Source organism: Phaethon aethereus (genome assembly GCF_964289735.1).
Source record: "Phaethon aethereus genome assembly, chromosome: 3".
In the NCBI taxonomy this organism is placed as follows: Eukaryota; Metazoa; Chordata; class Aves; order Phaethontiformes; family Phaethontidae; genus Phaethon; species Phaethon aethereus.
This window is the reverse complement of record NC_138576.1, coordinates 115,724,944-115,751,428: the sequence shown is the minus strand read 5'-3', so window position 1 is coordinate 115,751,428 and position 26,485 is coordinate 115,724,944. Positions and strand designations below refer to the sequence as shown.

Genomic DNA, 26,485 nt, shown 5'->3' with positions numbered 1-26,485 from the left:
CTGTCTCTAGAGGGGCTGGGCGCTTCCTTTTGTTGTGGCACATTTCCTTCTGCAGCGGCTCTGCTGAGACCCTCCTGTTGTCTGCCTGGCTGGCACGCAGGGAGCCGGGCGTCCCGGGACCCTCTGTGTGTCCCACAGCTTTGTCTGTCTCTGGTTGTCCCGCCTGCCTGCGCTGAGCGTAGTGCCCGGCTCTGCACTGTCTGCTTGGACGGCTGCACGGAAATCCTTTGGAGTGCGGGGAGGTGGCAATTCCGTGAGCATCGCCTGGGATTTTGCCTTTCTCTTCTTGTGGTTTGCAGAAGCAGTGTGCATCTGCTCTGACCCTTCGGCCACCCTCTGCCCTTCTCTGGCAATGGCTGAGCCCTTTCAGGGTAGATGTTTTTACTCGAAGCTTCCTCTACCCTTCCTCTGTACCCCATGTTTCAGTGCAGGCGGAAATTAAATGAAGGTGCCTTCTTTTGCACTGTCTCATCAGCTCCAGGGTGACAGCGTCTACCTCTTGTTCAGTGTCTGGTGGTTTTTGGTGGAGGTGCCTTGCTTCCAGCACACCTCCTGGGTGCGGGCGGGAGGCAGATCCTTCCCTGCGCACAGCCCACCGGTGTTCGATGGCGTTGCCTCTGTGCCAAGGGCGGGGCGGTGCTGGGCCCGAGGCCAGAATTGCTCTGCGGTCTTTCAACCTTGTGTGATGGAGGGGTTGCAACGCCAAGCTTGGCAGCAGTAGCTGGTCGGGGGGGTAGCGGTCATGGTTTCCTCTCGTGCAGTTCATGGAGGTCTGTCCCACCCAGTTCTGCAGGGCAGCGACCCCGCAGGGTGCTCCTTCCACCCTGAGATGTGTCTAGGTTAAGTAGTGGAAATGTGTAACCTGCTGGCATGTACTAATTGCTGCCTGTTAGATAGCAAAACGTGTGTGAAGGAGTGAGGGAGTCAAGGGAAGGATTCCTGATGCAGCATTTCTGCTAACTCCCTTTCTCGAACTGGAGGGGAAGCCCGAGTTGCTGCCACAGGAGCCAGAAGACACATCTGATGCTCAGGGATTTGTGGATTTGTTGGAGTTCTTGGCTTCACCTTCTCTTTGCTTTTGTGTCCGTTCCCCCATGTGCTGCACCACCAAGTCTTCCTATCTTGGCCTTTCAGAGCACAAAGGAGAAGACAAAGTGAACAGATCCGGGGGTGAAGACTTGATCCTTCCTGTCTATCAGCTTTCCCACACACTTCCATTAAAAAAATGTTAAACTGGGGTTAATCATAAAAAAAAAAACAATGAGAGCTTCTGCCATCACGGTCACCAAGTCCTGAGTAAGCAAGCAAATTGTGGAGTTGCTGAGAAAGGATGGCCTTGCCAGAACTCTTCTGGCATTTCTGTTCGGGAGGAAGAGCTGCAGCTCTGAATGCACTTGGGTATTTTCCATCGCAGATAAGTGGTTTTTATTTTGCTTTCTCATAACTGCTTGCCTGGGGCTTGTTTCACTTCCTGTGCTCTGCAGTTGAGCAGCTTGGTTTTGTTCTGCCTCTTTAATACTTATCCACAGTGAAATTTTTCTCTAATGCAGCATCGGGTGAATTCTGGACCAGAGGATGTGACTTTTTAGGACAAGGCACAAAAACAAACATTGTGTGGGAATTAATTATTGCATGGAGTCACTCAGTTCATGAACTTAGTTAAAGTAAGCAATATAATACATCTAACAGACTTATGTATATAGCAGGAACGTGCATGGTCATGAAGAGCTTGGGAAGAGGTATTGAATGTTGTGCTTTAGAGTTTAGGCCGATCTCTAGCTGTAAGGGATTAGGAGGAAATTTAGTCTGGGGTAAAGCCACTTCATATCTGCTTTCCGCAGGGTCGTGGTCACTCTGTGGTGGCAGCTGTTGCCAGCTACTGCCAGAGAGCAGGCACTGAGCACGCCTGGCCATCTCTCTGAGTTCCTGTGCTTCAGCAGTCGTCTATTTACTTGATGCTACAGGAACAGTCTTAAAATAAATAACACAAAGTGCTGTGGCTGGGATTCAAGGCTTGTTTTCCTTCTCTTCAAAAAGATGGCAGGGGAGTGGTATCCCTCCAGCAATCACTGTATCTGTCTTCATACTTTCTCTATGGCCGTGTTGCTTCACTGCCCTTACAGTGCAGATGGAGATTTATCCTAAAGGAGTAAGATGCCAAGTTATTCTCAGTCCGTGGTTTTGTTAGGACACTTTCAAAGCAGAGCACTTGGGCTTTGCCTATTTCCAACTTACATTGGTTTAAAAAAAAGAAATGAAAAAACTTTTGACAGACCAGAAACAATTAATTTTATTTGCAGCTTAGTCACTAGCTGAAAATTGGTTCAAAAAAAAAAACAACCCTAGTTTTGTTTGTTTGTTTTTTCACAGCTATGAAAGGCCAGTTCTGGGAGAGAAGGATACATTGGTAGATGCATGCTTTAAGGCTTACTATGTAATGCAGACGCCCCAAATTAATTTGTTTGTTAACAGTTTTTCGAGTCCCTGGTGGTGTAGCTTACAGACCTTTAAGGGTTCACAGGTGACAGGTTGAAGGTGAGTGTGCTGGGGAGTAGAAGATGCCTCTCTCCTCTGGGCCTCAGTATTCAGTGAGTTCCTGAACCCAGAGGACAATTTTCATTCCTGGCGGTCTCTGTGAGTCTTCTCCTCTGAGCCCATGGTTGGCACCAGTAAGGGGTGCTCTGCTGCCCCTCATGAGGGTCACCTCCCTCCTTGGCATGAGGCCACTCCTCACCTGGCACAGTTACCTGTCTTCTCAAAGCCCTTCTCCACAGCAGGCACACAGAGCTGTTCAGTTCATGACAGCATCTTGGTCCCAGGCATGCCTGCAATCGTGTTGTCCCCTGTGCAGGCATCAGGATAAGTGTACGTGCGAGTCCTTGCCCACGCACTGCTGTTTTGTTCCCTGGAGGAACGCTTCTGCTATTAAGACAGCACGTCGCAGTGGCAAGCCCTGTGAAAAGAGCCTTTGTTCCTGTTCTCGGTGCTCCCGAGTTTCTCTACGCAGGAGTGGCTGCGGTTTTACTCGGAGCAGTATCTCTCTTCTGCGAGGCCATTGCGCTCTGCGGCGTGGCTGGGTGAGGTGACAGTGGAGGAATTCGGGCTGCGGGTGATCCGGCTTTGATGAGGGTCTTGCAAAATCTGCCACTCGCACAAGTGTCTTGGGACTTCTTTTCTTTCTTATGCATGCAAATGCGTTGTTTACCCTGGCAATTTAAAGAGAAGCTACTAGTTGTGGAGCATTTCCAGCAGTTCCCCAACGTAAACAGTGCTGGACAGTCTTTGGACAACACTTCCATTTCATCTTGTGTTTATCCCACATGTGTTCCCAATAGCTTCTGACTGAAAGGTAAAACGTAAAAAAGGCATCAAGGATGGCTAAAATGGACACCAACTTCTGGAGGCAGCAGGACAGCCACTGGCTTGCTGGCTGCTCTCCCTGTGCCAGAGCCTGGCAGCTCTGGGTAGCGCCTGTGGCTCTTGCTCGTGCTTCTGCAGCAAGCGTGGCTCTCTGCCCCCCTTTTCTTCTCTCCCCAATGGCAGGAGCAGTCTGGCTCTCACCACACCCCAGGCCACTCTTCTTTAAGATGCAAAAGCTGACAGTGCCCTATACTGCTGAGATGATGAGGTCCAGAGGTGATCGCGATGCCTCGCTCAGTTCAGGTTCATCCTTTTTTTGCTCCTCCACGTAGAACAGGTTGTGTGGTTGCATGACAGCATTGCTTCTGTGCCGCAGGGAACTTCTGGATCTGACTTGCCGTCTTGCCAACACCCTGAAGAAATATGGGATACAGAAAGGGGACAAGGTGGCCATCTATATGTCCGTGTCTCCCTTGTCTGTGGCAGCCATGCTGGCTTGCGCCAGGATTGGTGCCGTTCACACTGTGGTCTTCGCTGGATTCAGTGCAGAGTCCTTAGCTGGGAGGATCATGGACTGTAAGTAGATACAAACTGGGGAACAAACCCCTCTGGACAGTGCTCCAAGACATATCCCAATTCTGTGTTTTCTTGGCAGAAGGAGAAAGGGGTCATTTTCAGCTGGCAGGATAGTTCACTCTTCTTTGCAAAGTACTGTGAAGAGCCTTTTCCTTAGTGGCAGATGCAGTATCCTCTGGCCTTAAAATATAAATTGCTTAACTTTCAGTCTGTGCCGGGTTACTGCCAGACAGCAGTGAAGCTGGAGGGAAAACCAGACCTTAGGAATGGGGCCTGATTTCTTCTTTTGCCGTATAATCGCAGTGTTTCTTTGATACTCCAGCATAGTGCTATTTCTGCAGTCTCAATTGTGATACTGTGATTTACGTATAGCACTGGAAGTGTTGGCAGCCTGCCCCCGCTCTGTTAGCCGTTGTACCAACAGAGCGAGCTGTTCTTAGCCCAAAGCACTTGTAGTGTGATTAGGTAAAAAGTAATGCTAAAAATACCAGCAGAAGAACAAAATAGCAAGTGGCTCATGTCCTAGCAGTCATATCAGTTTTTTTATGGCTAGTATGAGGGAACAAGTCTTGCAGGAACTCATGCTTTTTTTTCCTGTTTTTATAGAGTTAATCTGTAGAGAGAAAGTACATGTTTTAGTTATCCCTCACTTTTGGCCACTTGTGTGGAGGTGATGGGCTGAAGAGCCTTTTCTCTGCAGCCACAGCTCTGTAACGGCATAGTGTGGTACAATTTGAAGTGCTCTGCCAGAGTGCTGCTGTGTGCTGTGGCTTCCAGGAGGTTTCCCCTCAAGGTACAGGTGAGTTTCATAAGGCTGCAGGTATCTCAGAGCAGGGTAACACCTCCGAGTGGCTACTGAGTTTGGTACTGTTCACTTCAGTTTGCAATGGATGCCTATATGCAGCCCCAAAGAGACGATGAGAGAGGTGCAAAGGTTCTTGTTCACTAAGGTCATGGGAAGTCTTGCACTGGTTTCGGTACGTGAGCTGTTTGGCTAAAGCAGCAGTATTGACTATAACACAGGTAACTGGGAAGAAATTGTTCGGCATGTTGGCTTTGCTAGGCAGGAATGGAGGCATTTAAATTGCAGTGAGTGATACTTTGGCTAGGGGTTGGGAAAGAATTTCTCATGTTTATGAAAGGCATTGGAGTGGACTGGTGGGGAAAGGGTAGAATAGCTACCATTGGAGTGTTTTAGGATGACTGGGCTGACATCTGCCTGATATAATTTAGCTGGAGTGGATGCTGACTTGGGGTGGGGGAGATGGACTAGATAACCTATGGACATTCCAGCTACCCCTAATCTCTGTGGGTCTCAGGTTTTCAAGTGTTTTTGTCAGGGACACTGTTTTTGATAGATAGAAGTTCTGAGTATTTGTCACACATGTTGTCCTATACATCATCCCCAAAAGTAATGAAAGCAGGATGCACATACTAGCCTGGAAGACAGGCTGGTATGTTTGCTAATTCTTTCTCTTTTTAGCTGGATGCAAAGCAGTTATCACCTACAACCAGGGAGTCAGGGGAGGCCGAATCATAGAGCTGAAGATGACTGTAGATGAAGCTGTGAAGAACTGTCCAAGCATCAAACACGTCTTTGTGGCTCAGAGGACAGATAACAAAGTCCAGATGGGTGACCGTGATATTCCCCTTGAGGAGGTATGTTGGTGTTGGTAAACCTTGCCTGTTTCCCCTGATGTTTCTTGAGGTACGTGGTGTTTACTGTGCTGGGGGAGAGAAGTGTTGTGCACGAATAAGTGTAGGGACCAGCTAACACAGACATCTCTGAGAGACCTGATCGCAGGGCTGTTCAGAACATGCATGTGAGAGTCTTGCTGAATGTGTAGATCATGCACGCTGTGGTATTTGGCTTTGGTCTTTGATCTGCTGTAGGCTACGCTGGGAATCAGCAGCTGAGGAAGATCAGGCGGTCTCCATACTTTCCTTGCATATGTGTGCTGAGCTAAAAGCCTGTGAAGCAGCTGCTGCACTGCAGCTTGGCACTCTAGTGTAGCCACACCAGACCTGCCAGTGATGACTGGCCTTTATGCCGCCTCTGGAGCAGGTTTTCAGCGTGTGCTGCTCTTCCCGTGCTGTCACAGTACGCCAGTGGGCTGACGGATACAGCTGTGTTGCAGCGACAGCACCGGTACGTCCCTGCAGTCCCTGAGCTCTGCAGACACCCACTGGCACTCTGGATGACTCCTTTTAGGTCTGAGTGTTGGCTAGATCATCTTTCCCTCTATCTGTGCCTTTTGGACCTGAGTTCTGCAGATGAAAAGGAGATGCTCCTTATGGCATCTGGATCTTCATCCTCAAATGGATTTCCTCTCTTTACAGCCTGCTAGGAGTGTGAGTTGAAGCAGCTCAATCTATGTCTGATTCATGTCAGCATGGGCAGGGGGTATGCTGCTCCATTTTAGTAGTCTCACAAACAGTGCTGAGATTTATGGAATGATGGCTTCCTGAGGCCCAGAGTGCACTGATACCATTGCTGCTGCTGTTATACTGTGTTCAGACACTCTGTTATGGTTTGACATACACACTCTCAGACTGGACGCTGCTGAAAGGCAGTGCAGAAATAATCTGCACTGTTATTAAGCCTGGAGAGGCTTAATACAGCCTATGGACAGTTTTGTGGTTAACCCAGGATGGGAGGACAGTGATGGCTTGGGAATGTATAGAACCTGTGCTTCCTGGGGAAGAAAACACTAGTTGTTTTAATGTGTTTAGCTGGTATACATGGGACTGCAGATTAATGCAGAAGTAGTTTTATCAGTTTGCTGGCAGCAGTAAACAGAAACTGCTCATCATAATAATGCCTGGAAATCACCCATCTGCAGGCAAGATAATTACTCAGGAGTCCCTGTGCTGGTCACATGAGATAGGAGCAACTACTAGGGTAAGTTAAACAGAGAAGGCAGGTTTTATTCGGAAATTGTCTTACTCCTCCTTACTCCACAAAGCAACATTCTGACCATTTTCCTTAGTCTGCAGACAGCCTGAGGTGCTTTAGTGATCCAAGAGCTAAGCTCAGCCCATTGGCAGCTGTAGGGTCTGAAACATAACAAGAATTAAACCATTAATGCTGTTAACTCTTGTCATCACTGATCTTTACAGCAGTTGTGGTTTCTAGCTCTTGTACAATGGCTTACTGCAAAATTTAAGCTCATGTTGTAATGGAGCATATGAGAACTCCATCTTAGTTTCAAAAACTGTCAAGTCGGTCTGAATTGGCAGTGCTGAAATGTCACAAGGAATACCTGAGATGAGCAGGAGTTCTGTTAACTCAGAGGCTAAGAATTACATCTGACCCTATCAACTCTTCGTATTTTATTAAGCTTTGTTTATCAGACACTTTTAAACAACTGGACCCACCGTTGGTAGCGTTCACTTGTAAATACAGCATGTTTACAGTGCATGCTTGTAAAAAGGCAGTGCCTAGAAATTCCTTCAAAGAGCCACCTAATAACCCTTGCAGGAATCATTATTCATCTCGGACAGTACAGAGCTTGAGAGAGGCAAGCCAGCTGTGCTTTTTTTACAGCCATATGTTGAGCATCTGGAACACACAGTGATTATTGCAAGTTTGTACACGGATAAGAACAACGTTGAACGTGAAAAATCTACGGTCTGGGCAGACAAGCCTTCTACTGCTACAGTGTTCAGTGACCACAAGCATCTCTTTCAAAGCACATTATTTCCCCTTCTTCTGCTGGACTGGGCACACAAACTGGACCAAAAATTTGCTCTGACCGAGTAGGACATTGCATCCTTCCCTCCCGTGGTTCTAACCGTAGGGGTGAGAAGAGGCTCCCGCCCATCTAGCCAAAGAGTGGAGAATGAGGAAAGTGACAGCGGCAGGAGAGTAAAGCACTCTCCTTCTCATGGGTAGAAGCAATTAGAATTTGAGGATGAAATGGACAGGGCGGTCATCTACTGCTATGGCCAGGGAATGGAGATGAATGCACAGTTTTAACTGCAGTGCTGCAGTTTTAAACAGAAAAGGACGGTCCTAAACAGTATCCAGTCAGCCTTGCTGCTGCTGTCAAGTGTGGTTCATGTTTGCAGTCATGCTTTATTTTTTTCTACCAGCAGTTTGCAAAGGCTTGAAATGTAAGCTATGACCTGAATTATCTGGTCAATTCCCCTTGACTTCTGTGCCTAGCAGAGATGGTGGAAAGCCTAGATGCTGTGCATCCGCAGGAACGTTTCCACTAGGTGAGCACATACAACCTATGATACGTCCATGGACATTTGCGAGGGGGCAACAGCAATGGTGGTTCTTGTCTCTGGACACTGCTGACACGCTTAGCAGATGCAGTATCAGTTGGCTTCATATAGCCAAAATCCTTCTGTCATTACCACCTTTTTTTTTCCTTAGGAGATGGCCAAGGCAGCTTCTGTATGCACTCCGGAGAGCATGGACAGCGAAGACATGCTTTTCATGCTGTATACCTCCGGCAGCACTGGGAAACCCAAAGGAATTGTTCACACCCAGGCCGGATACCTGCTGTACGCTGCTCTCACGCACAAGGTAACTTAGCTGCATCCTCTGGAAAGATTCACTTACCTTCCGACAGTACTAACGAGAGGGATTTGGACTGTATTAGCTGCCCAATTGGCTTACTGGGTGTAAAAAAACTGAAGACTGTCTGGGAACATGTAATTTTCAGGATTTGTTCCTGGAGAATGTACTACTGTGCAAATCAGAGCCTAGAGTTATGAAAGGAAGGAAACCACAGTGCTGCTACTTTTGCATGTAAAAGGTGCTGGTGTTGCAGGCAAGAATTTGTGGACATTAAAGTGATGCAGCTGAGGAGATTCTGCTAAGTATCTTACTGGCATTGATGATGTGGACATTACTATAGTATGTTGCAGTGGAATGCTGGCCTTTTCTCTTTCAGAGAGGATTTGGACTCTTAAAACAACCTCTTTGCATAGCACTTGTCTGAAGATCAAAAATTATATTCATGCTCTGTGGTTGCACCTTTGCTCTGCTTTTCTATGTGACCTAGGCTAAATGTTTTAATCCCCTTTCTCATGGAAAAAACAAAAGTCAAGGTGCTGCTTCTTGAAGCTTCTGGTCTGAGCTCTGCATATGAAAAGGTAACAGTGAAATGTGGAGAGGGCTGCAGTGAAAGATCTCCATCTGGCGTTAGTGGTATCATCCTGTTTGTAATTACACACAATTCAGGCAGAGGTTTTCTTTCTTTAGGTTGACACAGTTGAATTTTCAGAAGATTTGAATGTGCCAGTGTCAGACTTCTCTGCATGAATGGTATTTGTTATGTCAGCTCTTCTAAGTGACAGTGTAATCTCCAGGGCATCTCTTTCTTTCTTAGTCCAGGAGGTAGAACCTGCACCCTGGTGCAGACATGCAGGGAGGCACTGTATGCAGCTGCAGTCCCTTTTGAGGTACTTCAGAGTCTGAGCAGGAAAAGCACTTGCAAAAGCAAGGTGAGAATTGGCTGTCCTAAGTAGAGAAATCAGCTGAACTGTGTGGGCTCTGTGGTCTTTGCACACACCCATGGGGTTTTCTTTTAGTTCTGATCCACTTTCTTTCATTTAAAACATAAAGCTGACTCTGCCTTATGAGTCAGGATCTTTTCACCGTACGGTAGAGGAGTTAGGTTTACAGTGGGAAGCATTTTCCATAACCAAGACAAGATAATGAGTTCTCCAAGGTCTTTATCTTGAATTTGATGAGCAGGGATTGGGTAGCAGCTGGAAAGCAATATACTGATAGAGAAGCTGAGCAGCTAAGAACATTTTTGAGAAAATGTTTCATGGGCACCTATCGGCATCTCCATCTTCTGCATGGAAACCTGTTGATATTGGTGAGTGGTCTGCGCCTCTGAGGCCTGCAGCTTCTCTGCAGTTCAGAGTCAGCTCTCCCATGTGGACTGCTGGAGTAGGCAACCTTAGGTATCCAGGGCTCTGGGCTTTGGTTGTAGCTTTGCTCCAAATCTGAGCAGCTGTTGGTACAGCCATACTCCCTATGTAAAAGCAGTCAGGAGCCTGAAAGCCCTGGTACTGGTCCCTCTGACTTGCTTCCTCACCTTGGGCTGGCCTTTGTGCTTCTGTGTCCCGTGTGCCTGGTTGCACTTGCCCTGTGAACTCTCTTGCTCCGACTTTGGATGTCCAGTCCAGCACCTTACCTTTAAGCTCTTTGCGCCTGCCAACGGACAGTCAGCTGGCCTTACATTTATCTTTGCAGTATGTATTTGACTACCAGCAAGGCGATGTTTTTGGCTGTGTGGCTGACATTGGCTGGATCACGGGACATAGCTATGTTGTGTATGGACCACTCTGCAATGGAGCCACCTCTGTCCTGTTTGAAAGCACTCCAGTGTACCCTGACCCAGGTGAGGAAGTGGTGGGCAAAGGTTTGGCTAGACATGTCAGTGTGACCAAGGAGATTTAGAAATCTGTCCAGTGTGACCTGCCTGCTCAGGGGAGGTAAGCTTCATTTCTTTGGAACATGTATCTACAACATTCAGGAACATCTATGCATCCAGAGTGGAGAGAGAGGGAAGAAAAAAAAAAAGTTGCCACTGGTTTTGCTCTGTGCTCACAGTAGTCACAGCTTCAGCTCTGGCTGCTAACCTTCCTGCTGAGCATTTTCAGTGGTATGTCAGTGCTAGACAGATACAAAGCCTGTTTGTGATTTTGCAGGTCGTTACTGGGAAGTGGTGCAAAGGCTGAAAATCAATCAGTTTTATGGAGCACCTACGGCTATACGCTTGCTGCTGAATTATGGAGAAGAGTGGGTGAAGAAATATGACAGATCTTCCTTGAAGACCTTGGGATCAGGTAAAGGGCATGAAATCTTCATCTGAAAAAGACAGGGGGTTCTAGCTGGTGAAATGAAGGTACAAGAGGAGCTCAGCTGACCAGATGGGATGTGGTTAAAAATAGATGATAAAGCAGGCTCCCTGTCTGGCTTTTCAGATATTTTCACAGCAGAAGGAGAAACAAACTGAAATTGGGGCCATTGAACTTTAGTGTGATTGCCTGTTTTCTAGCTTATTTTTCAGGATCACATTCTTTGCTAAAATATTTATCCAATGGTAAATTACATCACCTTGAATTTTACTGGCATAGGTGATCCAAGCAGCATTTTCTTGCATTATTTAGGACTCTAGAGGTTCTTACACATGACCTGGATTGATTATATACTTTCAGTGATATTTATTGCTTGCCTTTTGGTCTGGAAAAAGTCAGTCCTTGGTTACATGAGTGCATGGCAATCCTTTGCATATCCTAGCAAAAATGCCGTAAGCATTCTGCTTAAAGATTGTATGTTCAGCATGTAGTGCACCAAAAGGGAGAGTGAACTGTCTGCACCTCCCTGAGTCTCAGACTGCTTCCTTTCTTATTTTGGTCTAGTGGGAGAGCCCATCAACCACGAAGCCTGGCAGTGGTTCTACCATGTGGTGGGAGAAGGGCGCTGCACCCTCGTGGACACGTGGTGGCAGACAGGTAAAAGGCATCTTTGGGGAGCGTGGAGGGCCCTGACCGTTGACAGACTTTTGGTGGGTAGAGAAGCATTAACACATTTCAATTCGATCCAGCAAGTCTGTCAAGAAAACCTTACTGGCATTTTGATCAGCTTTTGAAAGTCACTGGGGAGTTTCAGTGCATAATAGCAATGTAACAGCACATAAAAGCAATAGCAATGTTGTGGGTTTGGTCCCCCCCCCCCCCCAATGTTTGTTGGTATTTTGAATGCTGGAAAATCTCAATTGGTTCTAGAAACAGGAGGCAGAGATTGAATTTCTGGGCAAAGCTAGGAGTAGGCAGCTTGAACTGGAAACCTCATTTTCAATTATTTATGCAACTGTACTGACCTTGATACAGTCTTATGATGAAAAGGCATTTATAGCACTGTATAGGCGCAATCTGTACTTAAGTGTGCTTTGTTTCCCCTCGGGGGAACGGTCAGAGGAGGGCTGAAGACTAAGCTGTGTAGTCAAAGGGACCTAGTGCAGCTGCTCTGGCAGATTGGGAAGGAGTGGGTTGAGACTTGCCGGCTGTCCATCAGGTGGGTAGGGGATGGTGGCTGTCACCCGGCCGGGCTGCCTGGGAGCAGCTTCTCCCATGAGTGAAGTAGTATGCTGTAGTTGCTTTGGCCGTGGACCTTTGATGCCTCAAAAAGGAGCCTGCTTCTGTTTTGGCAACACACTTGGCCCAGCTGTTTGGATCGTTTCCTGTCTAGAACCTGCTGGACAGAGTGACTTGCTCTCATAGATCGTTGTCCAGTTGGAGCAGAGCTGGTCCCTGCCTCCTGCCCTCCCTGGCCAGCAGCAGAGAGAGGCCACAGCACTGCACTCTGGCTGGGGCTGTGCTGGCCGGTAGGGCCCCTGCGCTTGAAGGAGTCCTGCAGCTCTTTCCCAGCTCCTTCCTCAGCACCCGGTCCTCTCTTCTGGTCACCAACATTCAAGAGTCGCTAAAGGTGTCTCGCAACATGTCCTTCTCAAGTTGTGAACCACAGTTTGCCATGGAGCCATGGACTTCAAGGATGCAGCACAGCTGCTGGCATTCTGCCTTTGCTGAAAAAAAGACATCCCTACTCTTCAATTTCTAGCTGCCGTTGGGCAGAATATTCATTCCCTTTCCAGTCAAGCTGCTCCTGATTTCATCCTCATTCCTGCTAGTAGGCTTTCTCTTCAGGATCCCTGTGACCCATCTCAATGTGATGAATTAACTTCTGGCACACAACCAAGTTCCATTTAATCCAGACCGGACTCGCAGACTCTTTTTATTTTCAGATTTGAAATAAAACAACCTCAGAATTCAGAGCAACAATGTTAACTACTGTCTACTTCAATTCACGGGTATCTTAAACCATCTGGGTTCTCACAGTGCTGAGCAGAAAGAAAGCTGACTGGCTAGGTGCTTTATGCTTTCCTCCTCACTGCTCTGAAATAAAACACCATGGAGAAGCAGTTGATTACTGTACAGTGATGGAGTTGCGAAGAATCTTTTTTTTGTCCTAACATTTTTTTGTTTGCCTTCAGTTAACTGGTGCGTTCAGTGTCGTCTATTTTCTCTGAAGGACAGGGTTAGATCTTATATTAAAATGTATTTCTCCTGGGTGTTTGGAGCAACAACTGTCAGGTGAGAGACTAAAGAAGATTTGCTGGACAGTTTTGTAAGTGCAGAGTGCTTGTTCTTACCTTGAACCAGACATAGTTTTGCAGGTAAACAGTTACCAGCTCCTGGAAGCATGATATAATGATAAATATGAATGAAATTAATTTTGTTAGAAAGTAGAATCAATCTTTCTCCACATTTGATGCTTCCAGTAAAGAATCTTGGAAACATTATATATGCCATTTGAATATAAGGGGAGCATGGAAGGAGATCATAGAAACAGTTTGGATGCTGGTTGTGGTACTGCAGTGTCACCTCTTGTATACAATTTCAATATAGCTTGTTAATTGTACTGCTGTATGCAGTGTCCTCTTCAGTATGTTGCTCTTTGAAGCAGCAACCTGTTGCCAGCTGATAAAGCCTGGTAGGTATAAAGATCAGCAAATGGTGATTTAAGAATCCACTCAAAAGTCTTTGGATGAGCAAATGAGTGAGATAGAAATTACAAGAAGCAATTTAAGTAGTGTGGTATGTGCAGATGAGAGAGATGGAAAATTCCTATGGCTCTTACTGTTAAAATATTAGGTAGTGTTGTGCTGAGATTGACGGTAATGGAATCAAAGCTGTATTTGAGTTTCAGGTGTAGTTCTTCACAGTGCAGAAGAGATACTTGGTATTTTTACTTTTGTTGTTGGTTTTATAAAAAAGTAAAGCTGTTGTATGCAGCTGTGAACAAAAGCTGGTTTTGAAAGACATCTCTGAACAGGCCCTTTTGTTGTTGGCATAATCTTACAGTGATTTGGACTGGGCTGATGCTTCTGAGATGGATTCCCCCTGAAGTAGTCAGTCCAGTCTATCTGTGGTGGTGAAGACAACGGTGGCAGAGAGTACATGCTCCACCCTGCTGCCAGAGATGATTTACCCATGGCAGCGGGGAGGCTGTTTCGATGCATCACCATCTTGGCTCAGACTCTGCTGTCCTTGCTTAAAGTCTGGGTGGATTTGCACTATGGTGACAGCACGGGCACAGGTGATGTGGAAACCTGGCTTGTCTTCTGTCAGCTCTGCCTCTAAAGAGACAGACTTCAAAAGGGCAGGGTAGAACCTACAAGCCTTGCTAGCTGTCATCTGTCAGTGGCTAAAATGGGTGCTTTTAAACCAGTTTAAATTAGGTCTTTACCACGCAAATGTTTTTTAAAGTGCCCCTGCCACTATGCAACTGCCTCTGGAATGTCACTTTGCTGCCTTTTGTGCAGCTGGCTGCAGGATGTGTAGGATGTGGCAAAACCCATGTTGAAACATAGCTTGCAGTGCTGTATTCAGAATGAGTACTAGCTTAGGAAGAGCAACCATCAGCTTAATCAAGTTCCCAGCTCTGATGCAGATTTTGCCTGTGCAAACAGAGAAGAGCGGCTGTCTGGGGTTCTTTTTTCTTTTTCTGAAAAAAATTCAAGATGACCCTTTCAAAATAAACAGAAACATATGAAGTGGATGCATGCCCATCAATGAAATGTGAAATAATTCTATGCGTAAGCCCCATTGTGAAACTATTTTCTGCAGGTCTGATGCTTAGGGTTCCTCAGAGAGACTCCTCTTCATAGCCACATCAGGGCAGCTGGATGCAAATTCAGGGTCAAGTTCAGCCTTTCCAACCCCTGGTTTCAGTTTTCACAACCTCAGCAAAGCCGGTAGAGGAATGCACTCTCAAAGTGGCAGAATATACCTTTATTTATAGAGCTGTATTTTTAAAAGCCTAATGCTCCTTTGTTTTTTGTTTCTCTCTTGTATTTCTGAATTAGTTTTAGAATAGAAAAGATCTGATTAAGGTTGGAATCTGATTTAGTGTTCATCGTAGCAGGAATGAAAAAGGATGATTAAAAGGTTAAATTTTGAATTTAATATAAGCTCAACCTGCCTGTATGGGGTAGATTAATCTCATACTCTGTGAATAATAGTAATTCAGACTCCTGAAGTGCTTTTCATGCTAACCTTAGATAGCTGTAAAAACAGCTCCAGAAGATAAATCCTCTGACATGCTTATACTTTCCCTGTAAAATCACTTTTAGGGTAGGAAATAGGGTTGGCGAGTACTGTCCCTGCCACCAGGCAGCCCTGTTAGGGTGAGAAGGACCTGGCCAGGGTGCAAGTGTGTGTTAGAGCTGCCTGTGTTCATTGCTGGTTGGTAGCTGGAGGAATAGGTTTATCTGTGAGCTGACTTAGGGCCAGCTGTAGGGAACAGAGTACCTGAGCTGAATCACTGGGGTCTTCACTGCGCCTGATTGACTTGCCACGGATGGGACTGTGGGAAGGGTCTTGAACATACATGTTGTGGCTGCTGCTGCAGGGTCCGCAGGCCGTCAGGTGCAAAGCCAGCTGCTGTAGCCCACATACTGCTCTCCTCTGAGCCTTTGAAGAGCTAAGGCAGACGTCATCGATCCTGATGCTCTAGGGCATGGGGAGCTGGTCTTCCCCTGAAGCGGCTGCTTGGCCACACGGTGGTTTGTCACTGATGTACACAGTGGGCAGCAATTTTTGCAGCCAGCACTGAATGATGCACCATGCAAACAGGGAGTAGGAGTAGCTCTTGATCCAAGCTCACCAAAGGGGGGATCTGCCTGCAGCTCTCTGCTCTCTACCTGCTGCAGTGACCCCTTGTAGATAGAACAGGTCTTGGAGGTGTCATCCTGGCTTGCCAGACATTTTTCTATGTGTAAGCCTTTCCTGTATTCACAAAGAGCTCTTGGTTTATCAGGTCTGTGCTGCTTTCAGACAGCTCTGCTACTTGGTGTTGCATAGTTCCTTCCCAGTGGCTTTTTATTGCAAGATGGCTTCGCTATTCTCTTACTTAACTACAAAGAGCTGGCATTTGCTTTCATCCAGCATTGGATGGACCCCAAACATTTTGTTTTTCATTATTCTTCCAGAAACTGGTGGCATCTGCATTGCCCCGCGGCCTGCAGAGGAGAAAGCTGAGATCATTCCAGCTATGGCTATGAGACCTTTCTTTGGGATTGTGCCCGTGCTGATGGATGAGAACGTGAGTTGAGGCTGTTGTTGGGTGCCCGAAAAAGAAGTTGCTGCTTGTTTCTGCCTTAATCATCTTCCTGATGGCAGAGGAACAGGATCTGGGAGGATGTTTGTTCCTCTATTAAAATAGTGGAATAGATGAGCAATTTATATATCAAGCATGTCTCAAATGTCCGTACAGATTGCCAGCTGGACATTGCAAGCTGTCTGCAGATATCTAGAGGGCTATTTGCATTTTCAGCACCACTTTGATGGTCTTACACTTAAGAGCTGCTGCCTCCATTTATGAGAGCAAGCCTAAAGTCACACAGCTCCTGGGAATCAGGGAGCTGAACAGTTGGAGCAGTGCATGCAACATCCAGTGATGTGGCAAGACTGGAGCAGCCAACAGGACTAGTGGAGTTTTCCAAGGGAAATGCAAGGCATGAGGCCCTGCAACTGTGCGTGTTTTGTGAGAGAACTGGTACTGGCCTGTGAAACTGTGCAGAGCGATACCCATCTGTGCTCCAGTGCTCTGTTAAACAGTAAAGCATGTAATCTCCTCCATATACAGTTTGGTAAGGGAATGTAGCAGTTAACCAAAGTGAAAGTGGAAGGCAGGGGTCCAGGCATGTCCCTGCTAGCGTCATCCCAGACATCCTCTGGCTGCTTGGCCCATCTTTGCTGTCATCTTTGCTGGCCTTGCCCTCCAGAGAATCATACAACTCACTTTCCTTTTAGTCTTAAAACTGTCTTATCTGCTGTGCCACTGATCTCAAGGGGTGAGGAAGGCATGATACAGATGATGCATAGTAGCTCCAAGAGTGGATTTGTTTTCTCCACCTGTGGCCCTACAATGGCAAATCTGCAGTGAGCAACAGGGTGACTCTTGCCAGATCAATGATACAGAAGCGCTTACTATTCCTATTTTGTTCCTGTGCTTGAACCTGCAGGGAAAGGTTATAGAGGGCAATGATGTGTCTGGTGCACTCTGCATTGCCCAGCCATGGCCTGGCATGGCAAGAACAATCTATGGAGATCACCAGCGATTTGTTGATGCCTATTTCAAAGCCTATCCAGGTAAGAAAAGTGCCAAGGGAAGGCAGTTTGCACTGCAGTATAAGTACACTGAATATTTTCACTTCCTGATATTTCTCTACCAGCCAGATCTTGGTTCCTTGGGGTTGTGTGTCACGTGTTGCAAGCATGCACTGATGGTCTTAGATAGTGTTGATATTTCTAGCTGTCAAAATGGAATGTATTTTTTAGAAATTTTTAATGCCCAAATTTTAAAGTCGAAATACCTTTTCTTTGGGGCCTTTTGTGTTGCACTTGGAAATAGGCATTAGAGAGCCAATCCTGTAAGATCATAGGATCATAGCATCATTAAGGTTGGCAAAGACCTTTAAGATCATCAAGTCCAATCATCAACCCAACACCACCATGCCCTCTAAACAATGTCCCAAAGTGCCACGTCTACACATTTTTTGAACACCTCCAGCGATGGTGAATCCACCACCTCCCTGGGCAGCCTGTTCCAATGTTTGATGACTCAGTAAAGAAATTTTTCCTAATATCCAGTCTAAACTTCCCCTGACACAACTTGAGGCCATTTCCTTTCTTTCTATTGCTAGTTATTTGGGAGAAAAGACACACCACAACACCCTTTCAGATAGCTGTAGGGAGCGATAAGGTCTCCCTCAGCCTCCTCTCCTCCAGACTAAACAACCCCAGCTCCCTCAGCTGCTCCTCACAAGACTTGTTCTCCAGACCCCTCACCAGCTTCGTTGCCCTTCTCTGGACATGCTCCAGCATTGCAATGTCCTTCTTGTAGTGAGGGGCCCAAAACTGAACACAGTATTCGGGGTGCGGCCTCACCAATGCTGAGTACAGGGGCATGATCACTTCCCTACTCCTGCTGGCCAGACTACTTCTGATACAGGCCAGGATGCTATCGTCCTTTTTGGCCACCTGTGCACACTGCTGGCTCATGTCTAGCTGGCTGTCAACCAGCACCCCCAGGTCCTTTTCCACTGGGCAGCTCTCCAGCCACTCCTCCCCAAGCCTGTAGCATTGCATGGGGTTGTTGTGACCGAAGTGCAGGACCCGGCACTTGGCCTTATTAAACCTCATGCAATTGACCTCAGCCCATCAATCCAGCCTGTCCAGATCTCCCTTCAGAGCCTTCCTACCCTTGAGCAGTTGTACCAAAAGGGTTGGGAAATAAGAATGGGACACTCATAGGAGAAATTTAATGAACCCATCATCCTTTATTACTCACTAAATGTTTGCATCTGAAATCTTGTTGGTATTTAGTTGATAGTTGTTTAATTGATTTGGAAGGGCAGGAGGCATGACTGAAAGTCCATGAATTGGCCAATAATGGGTCCTGGCAAGAACCACCTTTAAATTTCACAGTACTAGCTGCCTGCTGCTGCTTAGAAGTGCTACAGGAACAATTCAGATGTGGATGTGTCTTTGATGAAGAGCCAACACAATTTGTGTCACCAGACATGTCCTCAGTGGCACTGGAATTTCCTGCAACCATTGGGTCTTTTTCAGTTTCCATCAAAAGTTTTAGACTCTCCAAAAGCCATGCTTGTCATGGGTTGGGTTTTTTTTTTTGGCTAATCTGATAGCAGTGTTTCTGCAGTGCTCATATGGTGGAGAAGGACTGTTATCTGGGATCTGAATCTTTGTTAGCCAGGAGGGAAAATGGCTTTTCATCAGTCCCAGTGTAAAGTGATTAAAAAAATTGGCAGTGTTCCCATGTACAAAATGTAATAGAACTGCTCTCATTCAGCTGAACAGTTGTAGTTTTCCACGAGCTATAGCTAGCGGCAGATCTCAGTTTGACCAAGAGCCTACGGCATGATGGCAAATGGCATTTGAAGTGGTTTTATCTTAGTGCTGTATGCACCAGGCCTGAGCACACCACTGATGTGCAGCTGTAGGTGTGTAAAGCCTAGGAAGATCAGAGAGCCCCCCTTGGTTTTGTAAATCCAGCGAATCCTGTGTTGTGTTTCTCGACTTGGTTTACTACGGGGACATCAGTCACTAGATGCGGCTGATTGCCTACAGTCGTTTTGCCTATCTTGGCAGAGAACTGAGCGCTGTCCTGGTGCTGCTCAGGTGCTTACTAGGAGCCAGCACAGCCCAGGTAGACCAGATGAAGGTTCAGGATTGCAGAGGGAAGTGGGAAATGGTGTGTGGCATGTCACGCAGCTGTAAGCTTAGGAGGCCTTGCGAGCTGCCTGATCCACCCTACCCTACTCACCACGCTAGAGCATAGTCTATTCTGCGTTAGAGCCCAGAGCAACAGGCTGGCACACTTCTTGCTGCTGACCACCCACATGTCTTTGCTGTAGGTTACTACTTCACGGGGGATGGTGCTTACAGGACCAAGAAAGGCTATTACCAGATAACAGGGCGCGTGGATGATGTCATTAACATCAGCGGACACAGGCTTGGGACAGCAGAGATAGAAGATGCAATGGTAAGTTCCAAGCAGGTAGAGGTCCCTTGACAGGGCATATCTGTGAGGCAGGGTGGCCCTTTCAAAGAAGCTTTATGAATTTAAACAAGTGCAGGGCCTCTTGCCCTCAAACCCCTGTCCCTACATACACACAGCTTGATGCATAATGACTAGAAAATGTGCAAAAGGAAACAGCTCCCTTATTAAGGAGACAACAAATGGGCAAGTGAGAGGAGTCACACCATGGGCAGTCCCTGCAGTCAGACTGTCAGAGCTGTGTTTCAGTGACGTACTGTTGCAGTTGTAATTTTGGATGCTGGTGGAGTTTCCATAAGGGATTATCTCTCCTGTTTATTCCTTCCCCTCTGCTAACACCTAACCTCTCCTTCCTAAATCTGTGGTTCTTGCTTGTCTGAACTAGCAGAGTATGACTGAGAATTCATCAGTGTTAAATACGAAGCAACCTTGATTCATATCAGCTGCGAAGCTAACTTGTCATTCTGAGAGAAAATAATATTAGCTCAGGGAATTGAAAACAAAAAGTCTTCAGAGCCTTTATCTTCAAAGCTTGACCTGAATATTTATTTATATATTATGTGCCTTGCCTGCAAATGGCACTTAAATGTAACATTTGGTAAACCTGAGCTGTGTTCACATAGCACACAGGATCCTACTTTCTCCTCTCTGATTTTTTTTGTCTGTGTGGGTTTCTGATGGTAGATACAGGATCCAGTTCTCTCCCTCTCTATGTATGTATATGCATGTGTATACACAAATGTATTTATGTGCTTAGATTACTTTGTGATGTTTCCTTTCATATTTTAATCTAATTTAAGATAGCATAATCCAGTCTTTGGTGTGGGATTCAGATATGCAATTTCTTCTGATCTGTAACCCAAATTCTCTTCATACTGCAGACCAATGTTAAATTAAACTCTGAAGTGTGACAGAATAAATCACTGTTGTGTAGCATAATAATAAAAAATATGCATTTGGCGAAACAACCCTTTCCCCCTTCTGGGAAGATGAAGAAGCCTGATTTTTTTCTGCCTTCTGGTGCGCTTTGGGCACTTAGAAACACCAGTCAAATGTGGACTGTGATGTTGGCAGCTTCGCTTTTGCTCTGCTAGCAATAGTTCCCTGTGGCACAGTGCAATGCAGGACTGGTTTGGCTTGTGATTGGGCCGTGGCCAGTCACCACTTGGGACTGTAGTCATGCACAGACAATAGCACAAAGAAGAAAGCAGGTTTCCAGCTGGTGCAAATCCAGCTTGGTGTGCAGTGGGCTTAGCAGTGTATGTAAGAGTTCTTATCTGTGTGTTTAAAAGCAGGGCCAATCCAGTGAGTAAATGTTACTCCCAGAGACATGGCCATGGCTGTGGCCACCAGCTGACCATGCTGTAAGAAGGTAGCATCCAGCTTTCCTATTGTGCTGTCAGCAGGATCTGCCAGGGGAGGGTAAGATATGGCAAGGTGTTTTGTTCCTAGAGCAACTGGCACATGCTCTGCAGGGCTTGAAGCAGTTGTTATGCTCTGTGTATTTTTGTTTCACTTTTTGTGAAGGCTGATCATCCTGAGGTCCCTGAGACAGCTGTGATTGGATATCCACACAAGATCAAAGGAGAAGGTATGTGAAAAGCAGTGCCCTGCCATGACATCTATGTATACTTTCCTTAATTTGTAACTTGGGCTGCATGTTAGGAGGTGCCTAGGGAATGGGGGGGCAGTTATTCTTCGGTTGATTTGCATTGCAGCCCCAAGAGGCAAAGAGAGCCATGAAAATAACTGCATCTTCCTAAGCTGGATAAAGGTATTACTCCCTAAACTGTTTTAGCATATAGTGTTTTCATATGAGCTTCCTTTAAAAGGATCGTGCTCAGAGATGTCCTTTGAACAGAATGGGAATAGCTGGTTTGTGTTGGCCAGCTTTTGATCCCAATGACACTTTTGTAATTTATGTTGAGTTGTCGTTGTCACTGAGATCTGTCTGGTCTGTAGATGCCAAGACAAGGCTGGACTATCATTTGAGGGCTGGAATCTGACTCCCTTTTGTAAACAGGATCTATGGTTTTCTTGGCAGCCCCTAGATTGCACATAGGAATGATTTGAAACCTGCCTCAGCATTTAAATGAGGATCTCTGGTCTTGCCAGCCAGGATCTAATATGAGGTATGTGGCTTATGCTCATCTGTCTTGCAGGTGCCTTTGCTTTCATAGTGCTAAAGGAGCAGACAACTCATATAGACCGTGTGAAAGAAGAGCTCAAAACCATAGTGGCTTCCAAGATAGCAAAATATGCTGTGCCTGACCACATTCTGGTAAGTGGGAGACTAACTGGTACCAGGAGCAGGAATGGTCACATTGGGCAAGCCTCACCTTCCTGCCTGCAGTGCTGTCTGTCATCCCTCTGTGGCAGGACAAAGAAGCAGGAAAATAGAACTAGCATGAGGGGAGGGCAGGTGCCTGCCTATGCTCCTTCTTCATGCCTGAGGATCAGCAGTGACCCAGAGGGTGGCTGGGATACTACAGCTGCTCCAGCCTGCGGAGCAGCTTCTCAGTGGGCCTGTTACAGAGCACGTATTAGAGCTACCCTGAGGCTGCTCCATTTGGGCCAAGTGCTGAACAACCCTTTAAATGGGATGCACAGAGTGTTGAGAGCACCATGCTTGGCAAGAGCTCTGGCAGAGGGGAACCCCAGGCCCACCCTGTGCCTCAAGACGCGCTTGATGTCCCTGTTCACCATTCAGCAGCATTACTGCTCCGTACAGCTCTTGCTCTCAGCTAACCCCTTGATAAAACCCCACCAAGCTGTAGAGAAATGCCACAACCTTCAGTGTCACTGAGAGTCCACTGCCCAGCTATTTTGCATTGATCAGTAGCATCAACCCTGGGTCTCAAAGCACTGGCTGTTTCTGTTGCATAACTCTGACATGTATTCATCCTGACCCTGGGAGCACTGATGGACTCCAGGCTCTGTTTGAAGCCTCCTCACCTTTCAGCAGCTCCCTTTATGTGTTTGGGAAGAGTGCACAAAGCTGCCTCTTAGCTGCCCTCAAGGCCCACCTGCATCCTTTCCACTCTCTGCTTGGAGGCAGTGACCAGACCCCTTCTTTGAGGGGCTCTGCTTTAGCCACATGCTTGGAAGGTGGACACCAAGGCACAGGTTACAAAATACCACAGGAGCTGGCAAGAATGGCTCATTCAACTTGGAACAACCCAGGACATTCTCAGTGGATTGGAGCAGCGTTCAGAACTTGCAGATTTGCAAGGAAATGCCTGTGTTTGGGGGTAGTCCTGCAGAGAAGTCCAACAACTCTTTCCTTGCATGTTAGTTAATGCTTTTAATACTGGCCTGATCATGTAGCAAAATGTGGGACCTGCTAGCATCTCTGTTCAGTGCCTGAGAACTCTTTACCAGGCTCAAGTTTATGCTAAAGCCTTTGAATCTGCTGCTAAGTCCTTTGCAGGAAGTGTAGCCAAGACATTTATCGTTCTTCTAGTTATGAAGGAAGGCGTGTAGGCTGACAGATGTAATCAGGCAGGGAGAAACGAGCAGGCAGGAGCTACCCTTGAGTAGGAGACCCTGTAGCTGGTGTGCAGTATTGTGTGCTTCATATTCCTGCCCTCTAAGGGGGAATATGTGTGTCTGTTCTGGTAATGTGTTGAGATCTGTGTCATCTGAGTTTTCAAATGTAACTAGCTTTCTAGTTCAATAGTTAACAGCTTATTCAGGACCTGATTCTCCAAAGAACTGTGCGTCCTGCAGCACCCAGCCTGGAGATACACAGCAATGAGTAAATGGGGGACAAAGTCCACTTAAATAAGGATAAAATTTATAGCATGAGGAATTGATGCTAGCGACGCTCCTTTCCTTGGACATAAACTAGTGTGCTCAATGGCCTAGTATTTCCCAGGAGCCTTAAAGGAGCTATGCCCATGAGATAGTGTGTCAGGCTTAGGATAGTTCAGCCAAATTTCCTTGTGGTTTCCAGCAGGACCCAGGTTCTAATATAGGTGTGTCTTTCCCTTCTCTGCAGGTGGTGAAACGTCTTCCTAAAACCCGATCAGGGAAGATCATGAGAAGGCTGCTGAGGAAAGTAGTCACTGAAGAATCAAGCAACATGGGAGATGTCACCACACTTGATGATCCAAGTGTTGTCAAGGAGATACTGGATGCTTACCAGAAATACAAGGAGGAGTGTTCCTCATAATGGGCAGCTCTGGAATCTCTCTCCTCTGGAAATGTGGAAGGTCTCAAATAACCAGGCAAATGACACCGTTCTCTTGGTGTTTTTTTTAAAAACTCTGTTCCCTTCTAGAGGAACAAGATTTTCTGCTCCAGAATGTATTTTGAGATGCACAGAGCTAGGAGCAATCTGCAGTTTTGCACAGTCAGTGAGCTCCCTTTCATTGCTTTTAGGGCTGTTGTAGAGCAGCCATTGGTGGTTTCCATTTGCTACGATGAAATTTTATACTAGCTGAAGCAAGATGCAGATGTTAATGTTTCTCATTTTAATGCTACTGTCCAGGGAAATGTTTTTATACAATACTTCTGCTGTTTTAAAAGAAGCCCTGGAATACACTTCTTCAATTTTTCCTTTAGCTTGGATATCTGAGTTCAGGTAGCTATATTTCACTGCAACTGTTGTGCCTTTTCAGCAATGCTGGGTATTCTAGTAGATGTTGCATATGTGTTATTACGGAAATGAGAAGGACATGGCTAGTCTGATAATTGTTTCTTGTGTTTAACCCAGTTGTTCTAATACCTCCTTTGTCTTTCCTTATAAGTATTTCTTCCTACCACTATATGTCCTGGGATTTGCCAGAGGTGGTGAGCCTGGGTACCTTCATGTCCCACCTAGGCAACCCAGCACTAGCACTTCCAGCTGCAAAACTGAGCCACAAAGCCTACTGCTGGACCTCCTACATGTCTTCAGTGTATTGCCAGTTGCGTAGGAGGGGTCTGGTCCTGTATGTTTTTATTCTGCATTGAGAAACTGAGATCACCACCTGGGTTTTTAAAGTAGGTGTCCTCTTCCTCATCAGTGATGACAGTTGGATCAATGTTGTCCATTGTGGCTCACTTCTGCATATTAAGAGTGATGATCTACAACCTGTAATTCTTTGTTGCCGGTTGGTGATTTGCGTAGGTGCCTTTGTTTCTTGAAGTTGCTATGGAAAGCAACTATGGTGTTTTCTTGCTGTCTGTCAGAGAATCACTGGGAAACAAAATCCTGAAGTGCTCAAGGAGGTTTGAAGTGGAGAGAGATGTGCTTCATTGTGAATTGCTAGGCTGTGTGATTTCTGACCAAGGAATGATTATTTTAGCCCACTCCCAAATGGCCTGTAATCTTATTTTCTCCAACAAAGACAGGCAGCCACTTTGGAGGTAGGTTGGTTCTCCTGTCAGAAGTTATGACTTAATGCTTATTGTATCAACTTGGGTCCTACCACGTCTGCCCCTTCTACATGCTTCTGTGCTGATCTTCCAAAGCATTCATTTCCAGGTGGGTACATGCAAACTGTACAATCCACAAAGAAGAGGGAAGTGCCTTTTAGATGCCTTCTGGAAAGTGATGATAGCACTCCAGACCAGCAACCTCAGAATAGCCTTTGTTTTTCATATGCTTTCAAAATTGCAACTAATCTATTCAGTGTTTTATTTCTGGACTCATTTTATCATGAACACATTTTGATTGAAGCATTCCTTTGGGCTGTTCAGAATAATTTGCTAGTAGGTCTCCTGTCTTCTACTACACCACTGAAAGTTGTGGAAAAGCCTGTAGGTGCTGAAGGCCTTTGAGACTTCTGCCACTGCTAAATTTGATTTAAGCTGGCTGAGGGGTTTGGAGTGGTTGGAGGGGCCACTGAGCATGCCAGGAAGGCATGTTAGAGGACTCCTCCCCTCTCCCTGGGTGCAAAAGCCAGCGTAGCATGCACAGTGCTGATCCTGGGAGCGTGCAACAAGGGCTCAGGCAGAGCTTCTCCATCTTAGCCTGCCTAAACCAAGTGACTGCTAACCACCATTCTAGCACCGTCACTTCATCAAACCTTGCAGTGCCTCTGTCTTTCTCACATGACAGTCTGCTTAGTTTCACGGAGATGTGTGTTTTGGCCTGCCAAACCCGTGAGTAATCGGTAATTTTTTGCCCTAGTTTTACAGGGGTGACTTATTGCTGAATTTAACTGGAGCAGCACTACCTTTTGCGGTGGGACTGTGTACTGGAAAGACAATCTGTGCACCTAACTGGAGGCAGGAAAGGCAGGAAGGAAATGGATAGGTGATCCTGTAGGACTGGGAGAGGAGTGGTGAGGTTTTTTTTTTGTATAGAAGATATTCTGGTACCAAATGGGGAAATAGCTCCTTGCAGTACGATGTGTTCTCAAAGACAGGCGTGTTGTCTTAGATCCCAGAGTTCCTCTGGGATCCAGTTCCACTGGCTGCATTTGCTGTTCTTTATTTTTAAATTTATTTTATATGTCTCTAGTGCCTGGATGATACATCAGGGAATATCATTCTTCATTAAAATTCCCATCCTTCTGACTGTAATCCCTTTTTGCTTAAGGTAAGTAGACACCCTGTGGACTTCGTGGGAAGCTGAAGATCAGAAGGTGTGATAGAGTTGACAGGATGGTAAATATTTTAGGAGGCAGCCACTACATATATCCTCTATTGCCATGCCAAAATAAAAAAAAAAACCCAACGCTTAAGTGATTTTCAAGCGGGAAGCAGCCAGGAGTTAATGTTTTTGTCAGAAAAAGTAGAGTCTCTTGTTTAAACAAGTTGTCTCCATGCAGTATGAAATACAGTGTGGAGGAAGCAAAATTACTTTGGAAGGTTACACACTTTCCTTTTTGTCAAGAAAGCATTTCCTGTATTATGGATATAGAATTTCCTTGTCCTTTTGACCTGAAATTTCCATGCTACAGTGTGTCCCAGTGGTCACAGACGCATGGTCTAATTAATCTG

General features: G+C 46.2%; 1 protein-coding gene across 1 annotated transcript in view; it reads left to right on the top strand.

Annotated features, from left to right (window-relative positions):
- Nucleotides 1–23,726, top strand: part of ACSS1 (acyl-CoA synthetase short chain family member 1) — a gene marked incomplete at both ends in the record, with an annotated part of 34,839 nt that extends 11,113 nt beyond the window's left edge. Inside the window, 12 exons of the mRNA XM_081998487.1 lie at nt 3,737–3,936; nt 5,420–5,595; nt 8,321–8,473; nt 10,157–10,304; nt 10,615–10,752; nt 11,329–11,421; nt 15,960–16,072; nt 16,995–17,121; nt 19,410–19,537; nt 21,080–21,143; nt 21,715–21,833; nt 23,553–23,726. Coding sequence (XP_081854613.1) covers nt 3,737–3,936; nt 5,420–5,595; nt 8,321–8,473; nt 10,157–10,304; nt 10,615–10,752; nt 11,329–11,421; nt 15,960–16,072; nt 16,995–17,121; nt 19,410–19,537; nt 21,080–21,143; nt 21,715–21,833; nt 23,553–23,726 — 1,633 coding nt within the window. The remainder of the gene's footprint in view (nt 1–3,736; nt 3,937–5,419; nt 5,596–8,320; nt 8,474–10,156; nt 10,305–10,614; nt 10,753–11,328; nt 11,422–15,959; nt 16,073–16,994; nt 17,122–19,409; nt 19,538–21,079; nt 21,144–21,714; nt 21,834–23,552) is intronic.
- Between the last annotated feature and the right edge of the window lie 2,759 nt (nt 23,727–26,485).